Below are 26,475 nucleotides of genomic sequence, written 5' to 3' on the forward strand. Positions count from 1 at the left end.
CCTCCCCCTCTGAGGCTCTGGGAGCGACGGCGGCTCCTAACTCCCTCTCTGGCTCTGGGAGCGACGGCAGCTCCTCACCCCTCTCTGGCTCTGGGAGCGACGGCAGCTCCTCCTCCCTCTCTGGCTCTGGGAGCGACGGCAGCTCCTCCTCCCTCTCTGGCTCTAGGAGCGGCGGCAGCTCCTCACCCCTCTCTGGCTCTGGGAGCGACGGCAGCTCCTCACCCCTCTCTGGCTCTGGGAGCGACGGCGGCTCCTCACCCCTCTCTGGCTCTGGGAGCGACGGCAGCTCCTCACCCCTCTCTGGCTCTGGGAGCGACGGCGGCTCCTCACCCCTCTCTGGCTCTGGGAGCGACGGCAGCTCCTCACCCCTCTCTGGCTCTGGGAGCGACGGCAGCTCCTCACCCCTCTCTCTGGCTCTGGGAGCGACGGCAGCTCCTCACCCCTCTCTGGCTCTGGGAGCGACGGCAGCTCCTCACCCCTCTCTGGCTCTGGGGACGACGGCGGCTCCTCACCCCTCTCTGGCTCTGGGAGCGACGGCAGCTCCTCACCCCTCTCTGGCTCTGGGAGCGACGGCGGCTCCTCACCCCTCTCTGGCTCTGGGGACGACGGCGGCTCCTCACCCCTCTCTGGCTCTGGGGACGACGGCGGCTCCTCACCCCTCTCTGGCTCTGGGGACGACGGCGGCTCCTCACCCCTCTCTGGCTCTGGGGACGACGGCAGCTCCTCTCTGGCTCTGGGGACCCCTCTCTGGCTCTCTGGCTCTCGGGAAGGCGGCTCACCCCTCTTTATTGGAGTGACCGGGGCATCTCCCATGTCTACAGCCAGGTAATTAACCACCATGAGGGCAACCTCTGGGAAGGACGCTGGGTGGTGTTGTTCCTCCCACTGTTCCCACCTCTCCCCATCTCGACGCCACAGCGTGTTGATAACTATGGGGAGATCGTGGACGAGGTCTGCCTCAGGGTGCATCAACCAGTCCCAGATCTCCTGGGACGGTGGTGAAGGTGGTGGTGCTGGAGGTAGTGGGGTGGCCCCTGATGCCCGGGGTGAATACTGCACCTCTTCCTGGGCCTGGTTGTACAGGCATCCTGCCCAGTCGTGGCCGTCCTCCTCACACCGGCCACACCAGTTTGCCGGTGGCACATCTGGGCAGGACCGCCAACGATGGTCCTCCTTCCCGCACCAGGAACACCAAGGGAAGAGGCTGGCCGGGTCCTCCAGCGGTGGCTGCAGCAGCTTACATTTCTTCAGCTGCTGCTTGTCCTGCCTTTTCCACTGTCTGCTCTTCTTTCCCATTTTTTTTCAAAAAAAAAAAAAAAAAAAATAAATACTGCTCTGAGCCTCTAGGTGGCGCTATCCCACTTCTGACACCAAATGTGGCAGGCTGGCGAGTGGATAGAGGCCCAGAGACAGTCTGCAGTTCAAAAAAATAACAATTTTATTATAAATAAACAAAAATAAAGTGCACAAGGGCAAAATAACAGATACTCAAACATAAATAAAGCAAAAACAAAACTCACAAAAATAAAGTTTCCAGGCTGGGCAATGCCTTCACTGGATTTAGAAAATTCAAAAACCACAAAACAAACACCAACCTGCTTCCTCAGCTCCCTTCTCCCCAAATGAGAAGCAGAGGCCTCCTTTTATATCAGGTGGCTGGGCGCTGATTGATCGTTAATCAACCTAATCAACTAATCAACCCCAGCCACCTGAACATAATAAACCCAGGCAGGCAGGGGAAGTTAACCCCATCCCTGCCAATTTAAAGGGCAGAGCTTTGCTCTGCCACAGTCTGGTTTATTGATTTTGCTTCATTATATATAGTGTACACTTTGTTTCTTAATGTCTTCTTTTTCTTCTTCTTATTGATTATAATATGAATTGTGTGTTCCTTTTATAAAAAAAAAAATTCTTCAACTGGTACATTATTTTTCAACAAAATAATACCACAGATTAAACTAGGAATCTCTTCCTCACATTTTCTGTAATGTAGCCTATACAAAATCATTATAACATTTACTCCTTTAAACACATACATTTAAAGCTAAAGTCCTAAAAGCAGATGTTCTTAGACAGTCAGATTTACGCCTGACAAAACTAGCTTTTCATGTTTAAAATGCAGCCATTTTGCCAAATATAATTTGTTATTTGTGATTTATTTTTAAACTAGTCTAGTGCTAGTTAATGTTACAAGTTTAGCATCAAATGCTGTTCTGAGTTTGACAGAGAAAACCAATTGTAAGAATAAATCGTCTGCTGTTCAGTGCCAAAAGTTCAGCCGTGGATATGAAATGGAATGCTGTTGCAGTAAGTACAAAATAATATATACAATAGTCATCAACATGCCAAAGGTGAAATACCAGTGTTACTATTTGCAGTAATATCTGAAGAAGCCTGCAGATGTGTGCAACATCACTCAGTGCCTTCCCACTGGTTCAGTTGCTTTATCGTTGCTTCACAGTGTCCGTCTGTTGAGTTCTTCGGGGTAATTATGGTTTTATTTGTTACTGTCCCTTTTTTGGGGGGTCTATTTAGGTAACAAATGTTTTACAGAGTTGGCATTTTGTGGAAATTTTGCAAGCATGGAAGTTTTGACTTTGTTATATTGTAAACTTTCCTGCGGTAGATTTAAAAAAAAAAAAAAAAAAAAAAAAAGTGGTATATACAGTTCAAATCAGGTGTGCTGTATCAAAGGGCAAAGTCATTACTCTGTACCTGAAATCGTGGTGCTGCAAGAACAGCTCCGTGTACATAAATGTGTGCTTTAATTCACATGTAATTGTGTAGGAACCAAGTTCATTGGAAACCCTACTGAATTAAAAAACAAAAACAAACAACAAAACAGGATATTGCTATTTCTGCAAGGGAGCTAACCCTAATTAGGAAAACAGCCAAACAGGAAACAACACTTGTATTCTTACCGGACACTGTCCCCTATGTGATTTTACCAACCACCCTTTCCTGCACTTTGCAGTGGGGTTACATGAAAAGCATTTGAATGTAGCCTAAAAGGAATGCTAACACGGCTTCACGTTTTTGTTTCCCCTCTTTTTATCAATGTTTTCAAATAAAACAAATACATTCCTGGTACCTTTTCACTTCCTGTGTTTGACTTTTCCACTATAGTAAACCTAATTTACAAAACAGGAAGTGATTAGATACAAGGATTCAACATTTCAACAGATATGGCTTGTCCTGCCACATCCAGTGATGGTAATTATAAAAAATGTTGTTTCGAATTACTGCACTGTATCAGGTGTCATCCACATGAACCCCTGGGCTCCTTGCAAGCCTGCTCTGTATTGACTAGCATTACTACAGGATTGATCCTGCCTTAACATGGCTTACTTGAGTCTAACTATGGAAGGACTTAGCAAGGGCTTGCTTGCTGGTACCTGATTATATCAGTCGGTGACGTTTTATCGGGACGCCTCTGGAGAAGGAAAAATATCCCGAAGAAGCCGCTGTCCCAATTAAATGAGAGGCAGTTCAGACGACCTCAGTCACACTTTTTTGATTTGTAATGACAAGAAAAATAATGAAATCACTTCACATTATGATTAAATGTTAAATACATCATTTAAAATACTGAATCCCAATTAAACGAAGTGACGTTTCAAATAAACAACATTAATAGCATTGGGAAGAACTGCTCCCATTTAAACAGCAATCCCTATTATCAATATCCTGATTAGACAGCGCCGACTGTAATGCATTTTAACAAAGTAGTTCTAAGAACATTGACTGGGTGCAGGACAAGTAAAATCATTTTCCATGTACTTTGCCTAGGTTTTCCCACATTTAAGAAACAGCTGCATTTCACCCTTAAATCAAGAGTCACTGAATCACTGAAGATGCTGTTAATTCAAATATGAGGTATAAAAATTGATTTTGAGAGTGTCCCTGAGAGGCTGGTAAAAGCAAGTCTGTATGGTGTGCAGGGTATACAGTCAGGGGAGAGGAGGCTCGCGAAGTCGCCGGAACTCTCTGGGGATTCTAGAGGGAGCATCGTACTGGCTCTGGCACTCCTACGGGTTAGGGAAGCAAATCCAGTAGGGGCTGTTTCTCCTGAATGCGGATCCTACCAGCCAGGCACCTGGTGAGCGCAACACCTACAGGGCTGTCTTCCAGAGGCTGCTACCTATGTATATGTATTGATTTAAATTAGACTTTCCAGGAGGCTACCATGAATATATCAAAGGGCAAGGGTACTTGGTAAGTTTTATAACTAGGCTTGCAACTATTCAATTTTTATTTTTTTGCCAAATCGACAATTAATATCAACATTTATTTTAAAAAGAATTGACCTTTTTTATCTTTATTTTTCAATTCAAGCAGAGAATGGGTGAAACTGACCTTTGTTCTTAAAAAAAACAAAAACAAAATTGAATACCACTGAGAAACGTCTCATTTAGTGAAGCCCCTTTATCATGTTCAACATGCAGCAAAACCATGGTTACCAACATTCTAATTGAAATAACGTTTGGTCACAGCAGAGCTATACCTTGTAAAGATAAAGATCCCACACAAATATTCTTCAGCACAGCTGGAGTCTCTGGAAGGTAAGGCAGACGGGCTCACTTCGTCCTGCCCCAGAGACGTCGGTCAGGAGATTTTGCACAATACTCACTAAGTGTTTTCCTTTTGCACCTCATTTTCAAATCAAACTACCGGTAGTAACTGTCACCGTATACCTAACAAAAGCCTACACACACCTTAACCAGCTACTTTCAAAAGTAGGCGCTTTGAATGAAAGGCGCTGTAGCTGGCAAATGAAAGTGCACAGTCGGTACAGGTCTTGATGATCGACAGTCGTTTAAACGAATGAGAGCATTCTGGCACTGCTTCAGTCAACGAGATCTGTCAGAACTGGGTGAAGTGACAGAAAAACTATACAACAGATTACTAAGGTGATTGACAGCAACCCTTAGCCACTCAGAGTGGAATGGAGACTGGACAGACAGTAAGTATAAAAACTAAACAAATTATATATGATTTCTAAATTGTTATTTTGGGTACGAAAATAAAAACTAGCAAGTGGTTTTTAACGATGGTTATCCTATATGAATTTATTTCAGTTGAACTGTTATTTTTTGGGAATTCGACGTATAACAAGCTTTACCGATTAATATCGAAAAGTAGCAAACCAAGTTAACTTAATTGTATAATGAATTGTCACAAAGACGGCCAAAGTGGGCGGGGTCAGAACCAGGAAGAGGAATGAACACAAAGACATGATGTGAAATGATGATGGCGCTTACTTGCGCCGGTTTATTGTAAATAAAACAGTTGAACAAACAAAAACAACAGGACATGGCACTGTATGCCAATATAAAAAGACAAACAAAAACGGACTAACACTTTACAAACGGTGAGCAGATCGACAAACAAACACGGTGAGTTAAATAAACAAGTATCGTGCTGGTCCCACCAGCACAAATAGCAATTGAAATTATAACTCTCCTACTCTCCCGATCTCCACTCACCGAACACCCAACCCCGAGTGGGTGAAAACATGCTGTTTTTATGCAGCTGTACCAAGACTCGATTGCTAATCAATCATTCAATTGCAGGCGCGGTACAACTGCACGTGAATTAATAAAGTGCAATTCCCCGTGCTCACATAATACTTTTTACTTGCATGTGAAATGCTGTGCAATCCTTGTGCCTAAATACAAATATACATTTTAAACACTTGTGTTACACAGACCCATTTATATCCCGTGTCCTAATGTCTATACACCAACATTTAACACACCACATGCAACATATAATAGATAATATAAACAGGGGCAGTCACTTTGTCATATAAATATAGAATGTATTTATGTTCACATATCTGCATGTGTGTGTTGTGAGATACCAATCATAAAATACGTTGTTCAACAAATACATTAATATGGATAACTTTAGATTGTGTGTTTCCTCATTCAGATGAATACACACAAATGCATGTGTTTATTAACAAAGCAGATATAAAAAGCGACATTGTGAGTGCATTGTTTGTTGTTACTCATTTACTGTAGTTTCAAATTGGGGAATGGCGCTGGTTAATGTTTTCTCGTTATGTTCTCTGCTGTATTTTTCTTAAGTCCTGTGGTCTCAGAGGATTTTTCTCTTGGGAACAAACTGAACTTTTATTATGCAGATTACCATAGTAACTAAATCAATCAACAAACTGCATAGTCTGAATACATGCCCAGCTGTAATTAACTCTGTTATACTTTTTAATATAAATATTGCACAATTTACACTACTTTGACACATAGAATATCTGCTTGTTTGTTAAGATGAGCAGGAATTTGTAATACAGGCAGCTGTTTCTTGGATAAGCTTCTCCAGTGACCTACCCCTTCATGCTACAGCTCTTTGCATGTGTACCTATGAGGTTTTTAGTGACTCTTAAATGTGTTCTGTGGTATTATTACTGCCTCTCCCTGGAGAAGGGAGGAGGGAGAAATTCCAGAGACTTAGCAAAAGTAAAAATATTTACCTTAAAAGGTAGATTTTTTTGTTGTTTCTTTTTTTCAGGCTACTATCTCCATTCAGTGCTTTGCATCTACTAGGTCGTGGTGAAATGAATTGATCGGTAAAGTCACGAAGTGCCAAAGTAAATTCCCGTCAGTAGGTGGCACTTTGTACTATGGGAATATAGATGGATTGTGTAACTGTACTCAGCTCACAGCAGTGTTTAGAGAAGCTAACGCTTTACAACATGCAGGAAAGCGATGCATTTTTTATATTGTTCAGGTGTTGTAGTGTGCCAAAAAAAGAAAGAATTAACACAATGATCTAGAAATAAAAATAAAATAAAAAACAGGTCTTAAATGGACATGGAAAAGACCATTTGGTCTTACAAGCATTCCTATTCTTATATTTAATATACTGTATATATGTTCTATTCTAGTAATTATATATATTAGATAGATAGATAGATAGATAGATAGATAGATAGATAGATAGATAGATAGATAGATAGATAGATATCTGATAGATAGAGGGTAGATAGATAGATAGAGAGAGAGAGAGAGAGGAGAGAGAGAGAGAGAGAGAGAGAGAGAGAGAGAGAGAGAGAGAGAGAGAGAGAGAGAGAGAGAGAGAGAGAGAGAGAGAGAGAGAGAGAAATCTGCCATTGCCATTGCTATTTGCTTAAAAACAAGTCCCCAAATCTTCAGAAGTGTCTGAGCAAGGCAGTTCAGGCATCACACATATCGGTTGTAGAGACAACTGATTTCCTTCCCCGCATACTATCAGCATTTCAAAACAATTGCATGTAGCCTTGATTTTATTTTATTTTTTTATTCCAGTGCTGGTGACAGTCCTAATTTACGCAGGCATCTGACTGTTTCCAGCACAAAGAGGGTGTTGCTCATAACAAGGCCAACTTCCTGCTTTTGTTCAAGCCACTAAAGACACTTTAATGGATTACAAGCTAAGATTCCCATTCATCAAGTGGGTTGATTTTGAATACATGGAGAATGATTGTCAGCCTCAAGCTGAACCATATTGAGACAGTTAGAGATTATGGACGTGATTGAAACACATTGCGTCTAGTAACTGAGGTCTGCAGAGGTCAAGAAAGCCATTGCTGTTAAAAGTCCCTGGTAATACACCTGACAGTCATAGTGGCGTGATTGTCTTACAGTAGAAGATATAAATATGTAGTAATCCATCTGATCACTACTGCATCATAATTTAGAGCACAGAGGCATTAGTATTTATACTTTGTTTGCAGAAATAACACAATAAACCAAGGTGTTATCCACAAGAGGGAGCTTGACTACTGCAGTACTAGACTATACAGTAGCTTGATATGCTAAACCAAAATATACAGTAGCTTGATATGCTAAACCACAGCATTTTTTGGCTCGGAGCGACGGTAGGCTCCTCACACCTCTCTGGCTGGAGCGCGACGGCAGGCGTTCTCCTCCCTCTTGGCTCGGGAGCCGATCGGCGGCTCCTCTCCCTTTAGCTGGTCTCTGTGGATGGACGGCGGCTCCTCACCCCTCAGTCTGGCTAATAGGGAGCGACGCGGCTCCTACCCCTCTCGGGCTGGGAGCGGAACGGCTGGCTTCACCCCCTCTGGCTTGGGAGCGACGGCGGGCTCCTCTACCCCTCTGTGGCCTTGGGAGCGAACGGCGGTCCTCACCCCTCCTGGCTATGGGAGCGACGGCGGCTTCATCCCTCTCTGCGTCGTGGGGCGACGTGTCGGCTCCTTCATCCCTCTCTGGTATCTGGGAGTTCTGACGGCGGCTCCTTCCTGTCATTTCTGGCTTGGAGCGACGGCGGTCGCACCCATCTTGGCTTGGGAGCGGACGGCATGTCTCCGCACCCCTTGCTATGAAGTTCAACAAGTAATAGTTAAGTAATTAATTTTAACCACCCTCCATATTTCAGAAACTGTTGCCTACGCCATGTGCAGGTATACTTTCTTCACTTTAAAACCACCACTTATTTTTTTTTACTTACAAACCATTTGATCTGAGAAGCCATTGCCCTTACATGCTGATCACAAAAACACCCTACCTATAATTTTATAGGAATAAGCAAATAACATATCAGGAAGTTCAGCTAGTATTAGTGTACAAAAACAGCATGTACTGAACAAGAAGTACACAGTATATTGCGTATTGCATCCTTAGTACATCAGTGGTTTCCTGTGACAGTATTTTAGATACAGCACAAACATACTTTCCTAAAGGGAGGTTTTTGGATGGAATAGCCTCAAATTTTCTTTATTTTACTGGAAATACACTGATGGGCACTAGATGTTGCTGTTGCTTATATGTAAATACATTTTGGCTGATCAAGCTTTTATTAGTATGTCTATGGCTGGTGTCCAGCAGCTTTTGAATTCCTAGTCAAGCACCTCGACACAGACTTATCAAAAACAGAAAAAAAAAATAAATAAATGAGAATGATTGCAAACATTATAAAAAGGTAAGGGGAAAGTACAATAACATGTACCCGTTTTTATTCTGTATATGTTTATTTCCCTGTAAAGCATTCTGTTGTTAGCATTGTGGCTATGCTAGCATGCAGAGGCTTCAACGGCAATTCCAAGTTTAGTGGTAGCATACACGGGTGAGTAATAACAGTCAAATAATTGTGGCCTTTCTGTATCCATATCTTGGCACATATATTTTGCCAAATGGGCAAAATAATCCAGCACCATCAGCACACAATGAGCAATGTTGCAAAGTCATAGTACTAAGAACTATGTTCATTATCTGAGCTTGTCCTATCATTGAAGAGATTTCTTGTGAAACTCCTTATTTGGGAAGGCTTGCCCTCCTTATATACTCTACTTGTTATTAGTGCTAAGGTGTTAAACTGCAGGTCCAAAGATGCTGCACATAGACACCAGGCTACATGACATAACAAAAGTGCTATTAAAGTACAGTGAAACACAAAATCTAGCTCTGTTAACATAATATATGTATACCAAGTACAGAATTGAAGTGTAAAAGTGTTGTTTATTTTGCACCTTTGTTTCTTTGTACTACTAAATAGTGGTGAAACCCTTAAACATAAGTAAGGTCTATGTTGTAGTTTTGGTTTGGTGTAAAATGATTTTGTGTTTAATTGAATTTAGCTAAAGTGCATTTACACAAGTAAAAAAAAAAAAAAATCCAATATTGTAGGAATTCAGTGGCAGAATAAGTGAAAGTAAAAGCATATGTGTGTATGTGTGTGTCAGTGAGTGTGTCAGTGTGTGTGTATGCGTGTGTGTGTGTGTGTGTGTGTGTGTGTGAGTGTGTGTGTGTGTGTGTATGCGTGTGTGTGTGTGTGTGTGTGCCCTGTTGCCGAGCAGTCACAAGAGAGGTACTGTGTGTACTCGTGTTGTTTTTGTGTCGGGCAAACTGCTGGGCTGTCCCAGGCTAGACAGGGCTGTTCCTGAAAGTTTAGTTAGCGCTCCGAAAGAGCTCTGTGTTTAGTTAGCATTTAATGTGCATTGCTAAGATAGTTGCTTGTTGACAGGTGAACAAAAAATTCCTCCCTTTTAAAGTAGTGGTTTAATCACCAGGTAACTCCTCGCCTTGAGGTTTTCACCTGTAAACATGGACTGCATCCAGGGAATGACCACTAATAAACACTAGTTTAATTGATTAAACAAAAAAATCAAGTGAAGTTGTTTTAATAGAGAACAAACAACTGTTCTACAAAGTCTATATTTTGTATGACCACTGGTTTTATTTAAGAATTGTAACTTGTCTAATTTAGTTTATACAAACTGTTGCTATAATAAGAGTTCCCGTATACAGTTATACAGTAATTATATTTCTTAGATAGATGCTTTGGATAATTCAGAATTTAAGCTCATGCTCGTAAAGAGCCAAGACCAAGAGACAGGCCCAGCCCAGCAGGAGTCCCAGGTTCTGCAGGAAGAACATTAACCAGGGGCGATGAGTCTGTACATGGGTCATTTCTGGAAGCTGCGAAGGAAAAACAAAAACTCATTTTATTCATTTAGGCTGAAGCCACTTTTATTCCCTTATTGAATATTTTTTATAAAAGTAAAGAAGATTAATTCTTCTCTCTCTCTCTCTCTCTCTCTCTCTCTCTCTCTCTCTCTCTCTCTCTCTCTCTCTCTCTCTCTCTCTCTCTCTCTCTCTCTCTCTCTCTCTCTCTCTCCTCTCCAGTCCATTTTACACACACACACACACACACACACACACACACACACACACACACACACACACACACACACACACACACACACACACACACACACACACACACACACACACACATACGGTACCGGCACAAATTATAGCAACAGATTATTTACAGCAAGACTAGGAATGGGGATTGTATTGTCCATTTTTCCCTCAGACCCTTTACTTACAAAGTATTTTGGTATCTCTGAAAGTATTTGGTATCTTTGAGCTAAAATATTGGTATATTTATATATAATATATATATATATATATATATATATATATATATATATATATATATATATATATATATATATGTGTGTGTGTGTGTGTGTGTGTGTGTGTGTGTGTGTGTGTGTGTGTGTGTGTATATACACACACACACACACACACACACACACACACACACATATTGGGGATTAAAAAAAACAAACATCATCTAATACTGCTAAAAATACAAACACAGTGTAATCAGGTTTATTTTATATTCATATACAAAAAACCCTATACAACCCAATCATGGTCAGCCCTGTAGGCAAACACCGCACACTATAGTATTATTGAACCATTTTATTCCATTGATTGGCGTTTAGAAACCAAACGCATTTGCATGCTGCATTAAGCACCATTGGCCATCCGTTTTGCATTATTTTGAGATATGCGCATGCTTCAGCGGTTCATTACTTACGCTATTAATGTGTTTTTAAAAAGTGAACTTTCGGTATTATAATTGAGATGTACTTTTAAAACATCAAAACATGTCAAAATAATGCAAAAGTCAGCATGATGCCATACTTAATACTTTTAGAGGTGTCATGAGTCAGCATTTAAACGCAGAGCAGCGTAAGATTCAATTACTTCCGGTGTTACGCAGATTTCTGTATCCCCATAGAATCCTGTATCCCTGCATGATTCCATGCCTGTGCAGATACAGTTTTTCAAAGCTGGACATGGATGCGTGATATTCCAGTGCCCGAGTCCTACTGTGTTCTCGGGCACTGCCATTGAGTTTTGCTGCAATTTGCAACAAATATTGAAACAAGATCAAACTAACGCTGTAGCAAAATGAAACAGCACATTTAACACCACTGATTTTCTACAGTATGCTCGGCTTCCTGCGTTGCTCAATACACTAAACCCTTGATTAAAAGTAACCTTATAAAACTGTATTATTCTTATAAAACACATTTTAAAACAAATATATGTTTTTTGTGTTATCCACATATGAATGTACGAGTTGCTTCACTGTAGTGCTTTGATTTAAATTGCGCATTGAACCAAGTGAAGCCTCTGCTCTGCTCTGATTTATGGATAATAATTGCTTGCTAGATAACTGGTACTCTGTTCCATTTTGTATTTCTGCCAAAGGATTGTGTTGGTTGTCAGATGATAGCTGCAGACCAACATATACACTCACTGTATATATCTAAACTTTCTGCGGTTATAAAACACAAGGTAGAAGTAGGCGGAGTGTGGGTGGATTTTCAGAAACTTGAAATGCAGTGATCAGTCATGAGCAATGTAAAACTGAAGGTATTCTAGATTCTTATTCTTAAAGCTCTTTACAAATTGATACTAGTATACTGTATACTGTAGTAGTATACTGTATATATGTATATATATGTATATACACACACACACACATATATATATGTATATAAAACACACCCAATAAATTGATTAGATACCGAAAAAAAAAAAAAAAAAAAACCCTAGTTGTCCGAATTGGGACAACTGGAATTTGTTCCTAAGTCTGAATGTAGTCTGTAGCATTTGTTAATTCTTTAAAACTTTGCAATTTAAAATCAGCAGTGGGGCTAGCAAGAGTTTGAGCAATGTTCTACTATTTTTGCAATGTTCTAATACTTAAGCAATCCCTGCATCTCCATTAGAGAATCTGTTATGAATTTTCAAATCACACTAATAATCATATTTTCAGGTTTATTGACTTCTGTGGCAAAATCTAAGGGCTCACTATGATCTGTAACCTAAGATGGCCACAACATGCTCTTGTGATTGTTTTGTGCTCCAGATGACAAAGACCTAACGTTTGCTGAATACGAGATATTTGACTTCGTATTCAGCATGCATATCAATGATACAACTCCCACACTTTGATATTATGTTAATGATATAGACCACTGACAAAACGATGGCAGTACACAGATCCACTACCATTTAGAACAATTGAAGAGATATCAGTGTCCTTACAGCTAGAGCTGGTGTACTTTTTCAAATAGCCATTTTATTTCATGTTTCCAAAATCCTTCTGTCTGATGTGACATTGCCCTTATTTTTTATTTTTTTTTATTCTAAAAACATCCAATTTCTAGTTTTTCAATAAAGTAACTGAACTTTATTACATTATGGACATTGTGTGATGCTTACCATTTCCACTAGTGAGAGGTATAAGAATATTCCTGCAGTGACAGTAAATATCCACTGCTGGACGTCTGTGTCCGTCGAGACAAAGAGTCCAATGTAGAGCCCGACAAAGGCTGTGAGCGCACTGATAAAATTCATCAGCATGGCATTCTTTACTGAGAGTCCAGAATTCAGCAACACCGCAAAATCACCTGGCATGAGGCAGACAAAATACATCAAAATTGAGATATGCAGGGCTTTTTATGTAAAGGGTACATAATGCTAGTTAGTGTGAATAAACAAGGCCATACATTTAAAATATCTAAATGTACAATTTAGATTGCATGCATGGTCATCTATTAAGCACACTTTGTTGTCAGTTTAGTGTCATTTAGATCTTACCCATTTCATGAGGGATTTCATGGCATAAAATGGCAACAGTGGTTGCCATGCCAGTCTCCACCGATGATGAAAAGGCTGCACCTATTACTAGTCCGTCCGCAAAATTGTGAAGGCTGTCTCCAACTATAACCATGACAGCCAGCAAGGAAATCCTTTGTTCTGAGGACAGAAGCATAGTCAGTCAGAAAGTCTCCGGTAAAAGGTCTGTTTTATAGTTTTTGCCATTATGTATTGTATTGTATTATATATCGTTTTGGTTCAAGCTAAGTCAGTGTTGGGTTACCTTAGTGTCTAATGTCTTTTTTTTTTAATTCTCTGTATTCTCCGGTTAATTTAAATCCCTACTGTTAAGATGTCATCTCAAGTGGGCCAAGGGGCATTTTGGTGCACTTGATCTGTGGTGTTTGGTGGTAGCTAAGGTAACATGTGGAGTGTGTTTGAGTTGAGATTAAAAATGTTTATAAACATAGGTTCTATCCAACATGAACTGGATACTCCCAGTACTCTCTTATGGTGTAAAAAATAAAAGCCATTAATGACAAACTGTCCACAATCATGTCATACAATGTACCATATATCAGGTATATTTTAAGCTCTTACTTTTGCCGCTTGTAGGAACATGTTCTTCATCATGTATATGTACATCATCTGAAGTAATTTCAGTGTTTTCAGAATCTTCTGGAATTCCCTGTTTTGTGATAACATAGTCTTAGTCTATTAAAGTACTTCATTATAAGAATGCATGTTATACTGTAAGGTTGGGTCCCAAACCAAGCCCTGTGATTATTTACAGTTGGCAGCACCTCCATCCATTTAAAAAGGACTCAATGGAACATGGGGATTTTGTTTTGAATCTGAACCAAATTCAGCACTTTGAATGTGTAGCACGTATTTAAATACACTTCAGAATTATTTATTTTATGTGAAAAGCAGTGCAGTCATTTTTCTACCATGTTTTTCCCTTACAAAACTGCTGCCCTGGTTGTTTCATTGTTAAAACCTGGGTTTAATTGGCATACATTGTGTCCCCTCCTTCGCCACTTTGTTTTGTTCAGTTTGTGGATGTAAATAGGAAAATAGGGCAACATAATAAATCAGAGGGATTACTCACCAGTTGCATAGTTGATGTGGATTTTTCTCGCTCTGATTGGCCACTGCAGTTAGATTCTAGAGGAAGGTCATGGGAATGTCCCAAGTGGCCATTTGCAAATGAATGATCCTGTAGGAAAAAGCACACACAGTCCAGTAGTGTGGCAGATAAAGCAACAGTGTCTTTAAATTGTATTCTCCAGTACAATTCCTTGGTATCTGTTAACTGTGTTCCTTAATAGTCTCTTACGCTTTACATTTTAGCAGACAGTAGTCCTGGTTCACTGTCCAGTCTGTTTCAGGTCTCGAAAAACACCCACGCTGCTTCTTCCAACCAGAATAACCCAGTTGCTAGTAAAAGTGTATATATTGCAGAGTTAACAATTTTATTATAAAACTAAGTACTATTCATTGTAACCTCATAGAGCATCATAATATATGTAGTTTGAGGTTTTGGAGCAAAGACTGGAGTACTTTATGTGGAAGATACTCGTCAAAAAAAAAAAAAAAAATATATATATATATATATATATATATATATATATATATATATATATATATATATATATATTATATTTATTAATAAGAAGATTTAAATCCTTTCATTGTTGTCCTTCAAAACCCTTCTCCTACAATTGGGTTGTGGGAGAGGTGTGTAACTATGCAACTACATCCTAGCCCTGATATTATGACAATCTAGAGTATAAGACCTAAAAAGACCTATGGCGAGGAGTTGATCAGCCTAATTTGTTACCTGAACATGGTAATGCAATATTTATTTCATAGCATTTGTCATTCAAGGGAATTCCTTGTGTCCCAAAACTATATTGATCATTTTAAGTGAACTAACTTACTCCTTTTTCAAGTTTTTTTAAAATACATTTTTCTTTCAGTGAACATAGAATTATAAACTATGTATTTGCCTTGAAGGTGCTGTTTACCCACTGCATGCATCTCTTACCTGACCTTTTGATGATACAAGAAGAAAAAACATCTTTTCAATGAGGAAAAACCCATAGATTCCCCCAAGCATTCCTAGAATTTTCCAGAGGTAATCTTTTTCTTTGATTGAATTGTCTTCCTCATGATGCGCATGGTCATGCAGGCCAAGGATCTAAGCATGACAAAGAAAGGGTAAGGGAGATACAGTACTGTGTGCCTGGTTAGTGCAAGGATCGAAGAATGACAAAGAGAGGGTAAGAGAGATATAGTACAGTGTGCCTGGTTAGGGGAGCCAGGTTATTTAGAAATCCACCCCTTTCAGCATTTCACTAAGCTTTAGTTGTGCAGTTATTCTTTGTGAGAAAACATTGCTAGCCTAAAACTTGTATTGCAGCCACAAATGAGCCTTTATAAAAGTTTGCCCTAGTAAATATGCATTGTCATTTTGCCTTGGGTTTCCTGTGGTTATACTAAACAGCTACTGTTATTTGCAATGCTTTTTAATATGCGTATGTAATAGTGTGGAGGCAAGCCTCTTAACCACAATGCAACAGAGCCAGGCTTGTCTCTATACAAGGCTTTAGAGGTTTGAACTCTATCTCAACCAACAAAGGAGAATCTGTAATGGCAATGTATCACACAGCACTACCTGTTTCACTTGCCTGTTCGTTACCATGCTTTCACTGTTTGATTACACTTTGCTTTTGCTATGGTAAACTTGTATACGGGGTTCTAGTTTAATAACCTAAACAGTGACAGACCTGAATACCAGGGTTGATTTATTGACCCACTTATTAGCATTACTCCAATAAGGTCTGTGTAAAATGAGGTTTATAAATTGTAGGGTGGTATTAAGATCATTAACATAGACCCTGTGGTTTTTTGTTTGTGTTTATGGGAGGGCACTTTTTAGTTAAATTGTTAGTCAGCACCCTACTTAAAGATTAGCATTTCATACAATTGGCTTATTTTCAGATGATTATGCAAACCCGCCACAAATACTATGTATGTCCACAATATGCATCTCACTTTCACAAAGCAATGTGGTGTAAACCTGTGTTTTTTTAGAGTTCTGAATTTGGTAGTGAAATTGTGTATGCAGTCGCATCGTGTTTTATTTTTTTGTTATTCTGTTCATTGCTGCTCATTACCTGTGGCAGGAGGTGCAGAAGTGCATCACCTGAAAGTGTCCCTACTGCTAGTCCTACAAACAGCTGCAGTATAAGAGCGTAGGTCTGTTGACAGGAGTTGAAAAAGATCAGAGTGATGCCAAGCATAGAGCTCAGTGTGATTATCAAGACAGCCAATGTGCTGTAGCCATATTCTGCACAGAAAGAAGGAAAAAAAAAAGTTAAAAATGAAACTTGAGCTTCAGCAAGATCCCTGGGCTTATATATATATATATATATATATATATATATATATATATATATATATATATATATATATATATATATATATATATACACACACACACACACACACACACACACACACACTGCAATGGAAAGATTCCATGCATTCTAAATACAATTGATCTAGAAGGATGTAGTCTCTGATGGATGCTCTTAAAAACAAATCAAACAAGATCACTCCATCAGCTATTAACATAATGTCGTTTAAAGTAAATTTCAGCCTTTTTAGTAATATGTCAGTTGAGGAATGGCTAAATCAAAACATCCTGGAAAATACTCCAGCATGAAGAATTATCTGACCGCTTACAATTATATAACTTGGAGGGGGTAAAGTAAACATTATGCAGTATTTTATATTGAATTGAACACAACTTAGCATTTTGTGAGGATAATTTGACATTTTTATTGATCAATCTCCACGTATTGTTGCTGAACTCTGTTTTCAAAACACTTTCTCAGTAAGCTTTTAAAGAGCTATCAAAGTCAATTTGACTATCTTGAAACAATTTGTATAATTTTAAAACAAATCTATGTGCATTCATAGAATCATATAAAAATTGTTCCAATTTGGTAATTTGTGGACGACAAGATTTCCTTTTATGTCGTTTCGAAAGAGTAGATTTAATATGATTATATACAAATTATTATATTTTACTCTGAGTGCTCTTAGAGAGGGAAAGGATTTATCAATACAAATGTCACTAATTGTATTTATGCCAACATTAATCCACAAATCACCCTTTAGACATTATTTCGTAAGTTAAAATGGGGTTATTCCATATACCTGAGGATAGATAAATTGTTCTTGTATCATTGAGTTCAACTGTAACTACGAAGTACAGTTTGTGTAATGAATGAATTAATGATTCTTAATATACTTGCCTATAATTTGATACCCTCCAAAAAATCTTTCTAAAGAGCGGTGGAAACTCCACAAACTATCAGCCATTATTTACACAGTGGTCAGAATAGAAGGAATCATGGGTATTTTTTTTTTTTTTAATGAGATACAGTATGTGCCATTGCATTGTCTCACCACGATATGGGTCTGGAGGAGCCAGCTGTATGTTTCTGTTACAAAAATAGACGTTGCTCTGAAATCTCTCTTCATGGGGATATAAGATGGGTTTACCAGACATATACACTTACTCTCTATGGCACTTGGAGGAGAGCTTGTGTTTTCCTGTTCCCTGCTTTCACATGCACCACTAAGCAACTGCTGGATGATGGCAGGGCTAATTTGGTTAAAGTGTTCTTTAGAAATCGAAGGATGGCTGCCTTGCAAATGAATCTGCACAAGTTGCTTGGCTGAGAAACAAACCTGTTTAAAGAAAGATGAGGTGCTGAGATCAAACATTTGCCCAGGGGCTGAACACACCTTATTTACCTTTTGTCAGACTGAACAATTGCAATTAAATTTCACAAAAGCCTTCTCTAGGCAACTAAAACTTCAATTTCTGTTGAGTTCAAAATCATTACCTCCCTCATGACATATTTTTTAAATAATACAATGTATTCTTGATTAACTATATTTTCTAGAAATTCATGGACATAAACCAGTACACCCCAAGTTAAATGCACCCTTGGGATCCAGCTTCTTCGTTCTCTAACTTGCTGGGTGCTTTACCTTTGTCCAGTCTGGGATGTGCTGTAGAAGGTCATGGTGGCAGTCTGGATGATCTGTGTGTCTTTGAACAGGGAGGTGTGATGAGTCCTGCGGCTGTCTGAAAGCTGTGCTTCTCCTCCCCCTGCGTCTCTGATGCTCCAGATTTCCTCCAAGTCCCAGCTGATGAAGCAGGTGGTCAAGGTCTAATGATCAGGAAGAAATGCAGTCAAGTTATAAGGACATAAGAAAAATGTAGAAACATCAAAGCCTGCCCGGTTCCTAGAAACAAATTGATACCCAAAATCAGGTCTTAAAGAATCCCAGCAATTCAGCATCAAAAAAAATGTGGCTTGGTAACCCATTCTAATCACGTATCACTGTTTGAGTAAAAAAGTGTTTCCTACCCATTGATTTAAAGTAATTGTAGCTAACAAAATGTTCTAGCAAACATGTATTTTTATTTTAAAACTTGATAGCTGATACGGCGCTAGGTTCTATTCATCTTTGTTTACAAGCCATGTTTTTTACACTTTCACCTGGAGAGTGATATTCTCCAATAACCAATCACAGCTGACTGACATACAGTACTTTCAACCAGTAAATTACTCTGACCAGAAGACACTGCTGAGGGGAAGTGACCCAGGGCGTGCAAGTGCAAACACATACCATAAGTATAAGGTATATAAACCGAGAGCTTCCTTTAACCTAAAGTAGTGGCAAATACAATATTGTAATATGAAAATACATGTGTGCTATAACATTGGTTTATTTCAAAACTGCACATTTTGAGATCTCTAGCTATGGAAGTGTAACATGGCCAAGATCTATGGAACTGTTTTGTTAGCTACAATTACTTTAAGTCTGTCTCCAGTTTCCATGTGTCCTGTGATTTCTGTGCTGAGTTTGAAGTGTTGGCAAGAGTTCACTGGCAATGTCTTTAAAGATTTCAACAGGAACCATCGACTTTGTGTCTATTTTTGATACTGGTCTTATTTATTTCTATATAAGTACAGTGGAATAATAAAGTGTGCACACAGTCTGACTGCATCTTCTACAAACATAGGCAGAAGTGCCCTTATCTTTACAGACCATATCAATATAGCTTCTATAGGGATTCCATTTATTGAACAACTTGCTTGGGGAACTGGAGGAGATGTTTATTATAAAAACTTCCTGGACACTTGCCTTGATCATGTCTAGGGGAATGGGGTAAAGGTCATTGTTTTATGTTCTAGCCACATTCCAGACCACAGCTGTTTCCCTTTTCTATGTGTATTTGTCACAAATATTGACCAACTAATATGTTTGACCAAATTAGCTTAAAATATTTTTTTTGCTATTTGAGAAATGGTAAATTCACATTAGCTATCATCATTTCAAATGGGCTATCTATGACACTAATTTAGCAACTTCACCAGAACACTTAAGTTCTTAAATAACATGCTTTATTTAAAGGATTCTAGATGCTAAATGACTAGAACTGAAGTTGTTCTAGTTAAAAAGCAAAGAAGGAAGTTTTCCCATATTGAACATGACTGTGACATATTGCTACTGTCACTGGTTGCAACCATTGTCCAAATACACCTTCACTGTGTTTAAAGACTCATAGATAGGGTTTGCATTAGGCTAACTAGCCTTCGTGTTGACTGAGACTGATTCATCAACTACGTTGATCAACTAAATTAAAAATACATGTATAAATGTGATCTTACCTGCTGTGCTTATATTACTTGTACTGTTCAGGGAATGGAAGATGTATTCAGTGAAGAATCCTGGTAAGGGTAGGTTGTGTTTGCTAAAGCAATTCCGTTTCAGAGCGCGAGTGATAATTGCAGCAGCCAGTTTTGGTACAGCTTTTCTGTCTGCACCTCGAGTATCCAGAATACCAGCTTCCCTGGTTAAGAGCATCGCATCTGTGCACTAAAGAAGTTGGAATACAATTTTTGGAAAACAAACAAGTTTAGTACTATCTATATTTAGTAATGTAATGTGTCTATATTTATACCCATACCATACTGTTAAACTACATTGTTTACTATAACCTAAAGCACAAATTGTTTTATGAATTTGAAGGTTAAATACGGGTTGGAGAGAGATTTTGAAATAGTTGAAGTAATAAAGTGTCCATTCTGGGGAGTAATTCTTCGTTGAAAGGGTGCTGAACAGTATACACTCTGGCTGATGGAAATACTACAACGTGTTGGGTTGTGGGGACAGGAGGGCATTTGTAGCCTGTTTTACTATTTGCTGACTAAACATCTTGGTATGTGTGAATAAATAATTGTCCTGTCTGCAACAAAAGGCTATATGGTTTAATAAGCAAGACATAAAACACCTTTTAAATTGTTTCATCAGTAATTCAATTCTTCAAGCAGTGCTATGATTGAGGGTACCCCTCTATTGAGCATAGTATAAATGTTTCAAACCCTGAAGACCTGCTAACATAGAGACGTATCCGATGTTTGTCATTAATGTAGCTCATTCACCTGGCTTGTTGTTGAAGGCACGTAATGCAGGTTAATGACTTCCAAGATGCTTTCAGTTTCGTTTTGTGTGAGATATTTAAAGTCTTCTTTGTGATTGAAGCCCAACACAGCAGTAAGGTAGAACTGGTAGTCTGGAGAATTGGCAGATGAGTTTAAGGTGCAGACATCTCTCATGTTTATGATATAATAAAGAAGGACAGTCGAAATCTTCTGAAAACCTTCTTCATCAGTGTGTTCATTGGCACCTTCTCCCACAGCAGAAAACAGCACATCTGGTGAGAGGCACTGAAATGACACAAAATGCTGGTTGTTACAGTTATCTACAGTATCATCTAATTTTTCCTGATATGATTAAATTCCTTACCTGCTTCGAATGTACATGTATGTGTGGTCTATATGATTCTATATTGTTGTCTGCTTGACTTGCCATGCTTACTATTCCAGAACAAAAGTGCTTCTGAAAAGGCTCCTCAAGGCTGATTGTGGGGAAGCATATTTGTGTTGCACAGGCAGTGCAACATTATTGTGCTATATAATGTATCCTACACACTTTGAAAAGAGGGCTTATCACTAGCTTTCATATTGAACCAGTGATACATAACCACTTTTCAATATGTAATAATGGTTATGGACCCTAAGCAAAATAATTTTTCAAGAGGAAGCTCAGAGAAACCCTATGGTTCTATAAAAAACACAGCAGAAAGTACTTCAGTTCACCTTGTTGTAACTGCATTCATCTAACAGCATAAACATCCTAGCTAAGGTGTGGTGCGGAATTGAATCAAATGAGTTGCCATGACTTTCATACAATGTAGTCATAATACTGTGAAGTAGTGTGACAACTTAAATGCTATCCTTTGTTGGAGGTGATCAATTCAATGCACACTTTACATCAAAAACATCAGCACAATGCTTACTGCGGCATCCCACTTAAACATATTTAATTTATCTGCCTTAATATGTATTGAGCTCCATGCAGATTTAAAAGGCAGTGAAGATGTCTGCCATATTAAATGCTTATTAAAAAAAGAGTAGGATGTAGTCAATCGCTTTATAATCCCTTGCAAAAAAGAACGTTTTTTTAATCTCATGGCCTGGACAGATTAAAACTTGGCATGAGGCCTACGTTTTAATGTATGCATGATTTTTTACCTTGAATGTCCAGTTACTAGCTTTGTCTATTTTGATTGTACACTGTAGCATTTAGAATACACTTAAAGGTCAGTTGGTCGGGAGGTCATTCAAGTGGGTGTAACCATATTTGCTTATAAACAAATCATTTGTTCAAACAGTTAACTATGGGAAACAGTTTGGAAAACCTAACTAGTCCTATATTGACTAATAGCAAAAAAAAAAAAAAAAGGATTTAGTGGTAGTTGAATAAGATATATTCATAATTCTGTCAACACTGCAGACTTTTAAGTCTAGTGGGGGGAACAAAAACTAATCTGAGAAGATCAGACTCTGAAAAATACTTTCAGCAAAGCAGATCGATTAACCTGTCCCGGGCTTGGGTATTCTGCTATATCATTTTAAAGACACTGAAACTATGTAGTTAATTATTATGTAGGTAATTAGTGCTGAAAGTTAAACCTGCTGCATTTCTGGAACATACACTTGACTTTATTAAACTGGGTATAACAATCTGCTGGTGCTATACCTGTGTATTTCTTAGCAATTCTCATTTACAGCCATCACCAAAAAACATTAAGACAATATACCCGTAAACAGATTTTGTTCGCACAAAAAGCATACATGACAAATACGAATTATTCTTTAATCGGTTCTTCATAAATGATTCTGAGAGCACCAACCTGATCACACTGTTGTTGTGTTCCATCAATCCGCTTTGGACACTCCAAAATGTCAAACAACACTTTAATTAAAGACTGAGTTTGATTTCGGTTCAGCTGAGACTGTTGTTCAACAGACAAAACTTGTAAAACTTCTCTCAGGTATTCCTGTCTGTCAGCCTCCACGTGGTGTGCTTCAGGCTCTGTTGTTTCAAAGGCCCTCACTGTAACACAGAATTGCACCACCAGAAGTAGGAAACCCTTGTTCCAAAGTAGCATTTTAGCTGCAATCACCAGCCTTGGTGCATTGGCACCTTTCATGATAGCCATATCTGTGAGGGAAAATAGCAGAAACGTTTCAGTAAGAGAGCATGTGTGCAGTTCGGAAGGCGTTATTCATTTGGTACCCTAAGCTGATTTACGTTGACAAGCTGTTACTGAACAACAGGAGGTCTGCAGGGAACTTCCAAGCTGCAATAGCCCGAGACAAAGGGGCTGTCTGGTTAGAAGCAAAGCCAAATGTCTGCAACAAAAGGATTAAAAACTTTGCTTTTAAAATTTAATTTGACTCTCTTACACAAGCATACATGGATATACTTAATATAGTGTTAGATATTTTATTTGCGTCTTGAACATTATATATAATTCACTTTTGCTTCAGTTATTGCAGGATATGTAATATTTATTTAGCAGTTTAAAAAATCTTTTGATTAGCACCGGCTGAAATACTGTAGTTAGGTAAACATTCTCATGGCTTCCATCTGTTGGGTTGTCCAGCATGCTATATTTCCTACCCCCATGTGTTTGTACTACAAAATTGGTCAAGCTTGAGTGGTGATTATGAAGCAACAGTCTCCTGGAGGGAGTGCCTCTTGCTACTTCTACTATGAATTTCAAGGATGCAACATACACATTAATGTTGGGGTACCTGCCACTAACGGCTGTCACTGGAGAGGCTGTGGTCTCTTATACAAAAGCGTTCTGCTTGTAGATAATTTAATGTTTTATGATGGTCAGGTTTTTTTTTACTTTTTTTTTTTTTTTTGCAAATTAGAAATATCACACCTCCCATGTTGTTTTTTTTTTTTTTTTTTGTATATATATTCTTGGATAAACTGACTTAGTTAAACTTTAAACTGGCAGCTTCTTGCAGCATAAAATGTCCGTCTTACATGTATGCTTTGGTCATCGACTATCGTCAATCAGTAAATTAGTATTCATTTTCTTTCTCAAAAGTTAATTCAGAAATGTTGTTGCTTTCCTTATTACCCAAAGCATCATGCTTTAGTTTTAGGTTGTATTTGCTTGTTGGGTGAATTACATGTAAGCAGACAAAGAGTGAAAAACTACAGGCTCTAGCCATTAATATCAGAGCTTGCCTTGTTGGAATGTGGGTTGTATCCAGAGATGCTACAGGTTTGCTGAGCACACTGCTCCATTTCCAGTTAGCGGCAATTCTTCTAGGACTGTGACGACATCCTGGTATCTACTAGGCCGGCTACATCCTGGAAGCTAGCCAGGTTACCAGTAAATGGAATCTGATCCACAGCTTTGTGGATTTCACAAAAACAATTCTACAACCATGGATTTTCCTAATGACCAGATAAAAATATAATATAATATACATGCCCTAAAAATGTTATAAATGTATTGGTTGCTGAGAGAAATTATCCAATGTGCTTTTTCAACATAAATATATGTTTTTTGAGCTCCCCCTATATCAGTCTGATGCTTGCTTCGTGGTCACAGACCACAGTGATTCATCCAGTCTTTAACCTATTATTCACAAACATTTTTCACATTTTAAAAATAGCAGAAAATCTAAATTTATGTAACATATTGTAAAACAGGTAAACAACATTTCAATTGGAGTACACTGGCATCATCACACCACAAACTGGCTACAACAGCTCAGAAATGAGAGATAAACATGTTACTGTGTTACTGAACAACAAAAAATCACGGTAAAGTAACAAAAAACATCTGGGCCAAAAACACATTTGATGAGTCAATGTTTTTTTTTTTTGTAGAAATGAACAGACTTGGAATTAGAAAAGGAACTCCATGTTGCTACAAACTGATACAGTACAAGGCAGGAAAAGTAATTTGTAGAAAATCTTACCTTTCAGGCTGGAAAATCAGCTCCTTCTCTGTACAGAAATGTATAATTTTATGTTAATTCCAGAGTATGAGTTAAACCTCTTACAAAAAATAAAGCTGAAAAGGATTAGCAACAACAACCTTGCAGGGTTCTGGTTGCCATGGTGAAAGCTGCTTTTATTTTAACAATGAGGGCATTTTAGGCATGGGGGAGACTGTTGTATGATTGCTGCCTGTGTGTTATTTTTATGCTGCACAATAGAAATACACTACCCTCATTATTATTCAAATAGCTTTAAAAAACAAGGCTTAAAGTATAGTATATTGTTCCAATTCCCAATGCAATGAACCGTTACTGTGCACCTCAGACCTTGTAAAATGTATTCCTTCTAACTATGCAGTTTATTTGTTAAAGTAAATGTCAGGAAGTTAGTAGGGCAATTAGCTGATTCTTCTTGATGAAGATTAATTAATATTCAAACACAGTACAAGGGTTCAATAATTATTCTAATCTCATATTAATACTATTTAGTCAATCTTAAGAAAAACACCTCTTGAGAAACTCAATTTAGATTATTCAATTTGGTCTTAAACGTGTCGGTGCCAATAGACAATAGAACGCTACACTGTGCCAGAAGAATAAAAAGGACTTTAAATTGTACCATTCAAAGATTTGTGTAAACATTTTAGAACCAAATACAGTGGCATAAAACAAAAATAAAAAAAACTGCAGAGTAAAAAAAAAAAAAAGGGATTGGTAGATCATTTTGCAAAGATATTTCCCTAAATTCAGTTTGGCTGCGTGTCGTTTAACATTGTTTTAATGTGCCAAATAATGAGAAACCTAAATATGACTTTGCTAAAAAATAAAGATTTGATTGTCGTCTAATAATCAAACAGCCACACAATGCAAAAATTCATGACTTTTCAGTTGTTGGTCACTGGAAGATACCCTGCGGAATGTTGAAAAGGTTAGACTCTATGCAGTTACACACAAGGCTGAAGAATAGTTCAGCACACACGCACACACACACAATGTGCATTGAAGGGTTAGGTCAGGAACTGAATATTTTCTTCCAGCTGTAATTTCTTAGGAGCCAACAGGAACATTCTCATCAGCATCAGCAACTGATCCCTCCAGAAAACCACTTCTTAGCTGTTTTTTGCACAGCTAATTTAATCTTACCAGATTTGAAGTGAAACAGAAGTATTAATCCTAGCTGAGATCTAATTATAAATGGGTAATTATTTGGTTTCACGAGGTTTGGAATTTACAGAAGGTATGGAATCCAGAAGATTTTGGACATTCTGTTACCCTGGTTACATACTTGCTAAAGTGCCAGGGGCATTGGCTGTTTGACAACTTTCACACCAATATGTAAAACGAATGCACGCTTGATTTCAAACTACATTTTCAAGAGGTCCTCCTGTCAAGGATGATGCTGAAGCTGTATGATGCTCTTTGAAATGATACGTTTTTCTCTGTGATGATCTCAAGCACATGTGCCTCACTACCTGTACCAAGCAGTGCTGAGTGCATATGTTTGCTTAGGTGTGCACTCAGCATTACTTGATACTTTAACAAACTGTTATGCTTGACATGGGCATAGCGTGTCC

At 38.6% G+C, this 26,475-nt stretch overlaps 1 protein-coding gene across 1 annotated transcript; it reads right to left on the reverse strand.

Annotated features, from left to right (window-relative positions):
* Window positions 1-9,781: 9,781 nt before the first annotated feature.
* LOC121314148 (zinc transporter ZIP12-like) lies at window positions 9,782-24,972 on the reverse strand. The gene is made up of 13 exons (XM_041247138.1): window positions 24,881-24,972; window positions 22,780-23,090; window positions 20,966-21,250; window positions 20,192-20,399; window positions 18,501-18,682; window positions 18,023-18,194; window positions 16,610-16,782; window positions 15,478-15,630; window positions 14,539-14,646; window positions 14,028-14,115; window positions 13,428-13,586; window positions 13,050-13,237; window positions 9,782-10,436 (listed from the first exon to the last, which is right to left on the reverse strand). Exons 2-13 carry the CDS (start codon window positions 23,086-23,088, stop codon window positions 10,308-10,310), a joined length of 2,154 nt encoding a protein of 717 aa, XP_041103072.1. The 5' UTR covers window positions 23,089-23,090; window positions 24,881-24,972; the 3' UTR covers window positions 9,782-10,307.
* Between the last annotated feature and the right edge of the window lie 1,503 nt (window positions 24,973-26,475).

Source organism: Polyodon spathula, chromosome 4, assembly GCF_017654505.1.
Source record: "Polyodon spathula isolate WHYD16114869_AA chromosome 4, ASM1765450v1, whole genome shotgun sequence".
NCBI lineage: Eukaryota > Metazoa > Chordata > Actinopteri > Acipenseriformes > Polyodontidae > Polyodon > Polyodon spathula.

What these genes read in the sequence shown, in the direction of transcription:
- LOC121314148 (XM_041247138.1), bottom strand. Translation starts at nt 23,088, where the DNA reads ATGGCTATCATGAAAGGTGCCAATGCACCAAGGCTGGTGATTGCAGCT. An exon ending in CACAACAACAGTGTGATCAG is followed by an intron (nt 21,251 to 22,779) that starts GTTGGTGCTCTC and finishes GTGTCATTTCAG; the next exon opens with TGCCTCTCACCAGATGTGCT. An exon ending in TGCCTTCAACAACAAGCCAG is followed by an intron (nt 20,400 to 20,965) that starts GTGAATGAGCTA and finishes CAACTTCTTTAG; the next exon opens with TGCACAGATGCGATGCTCTT.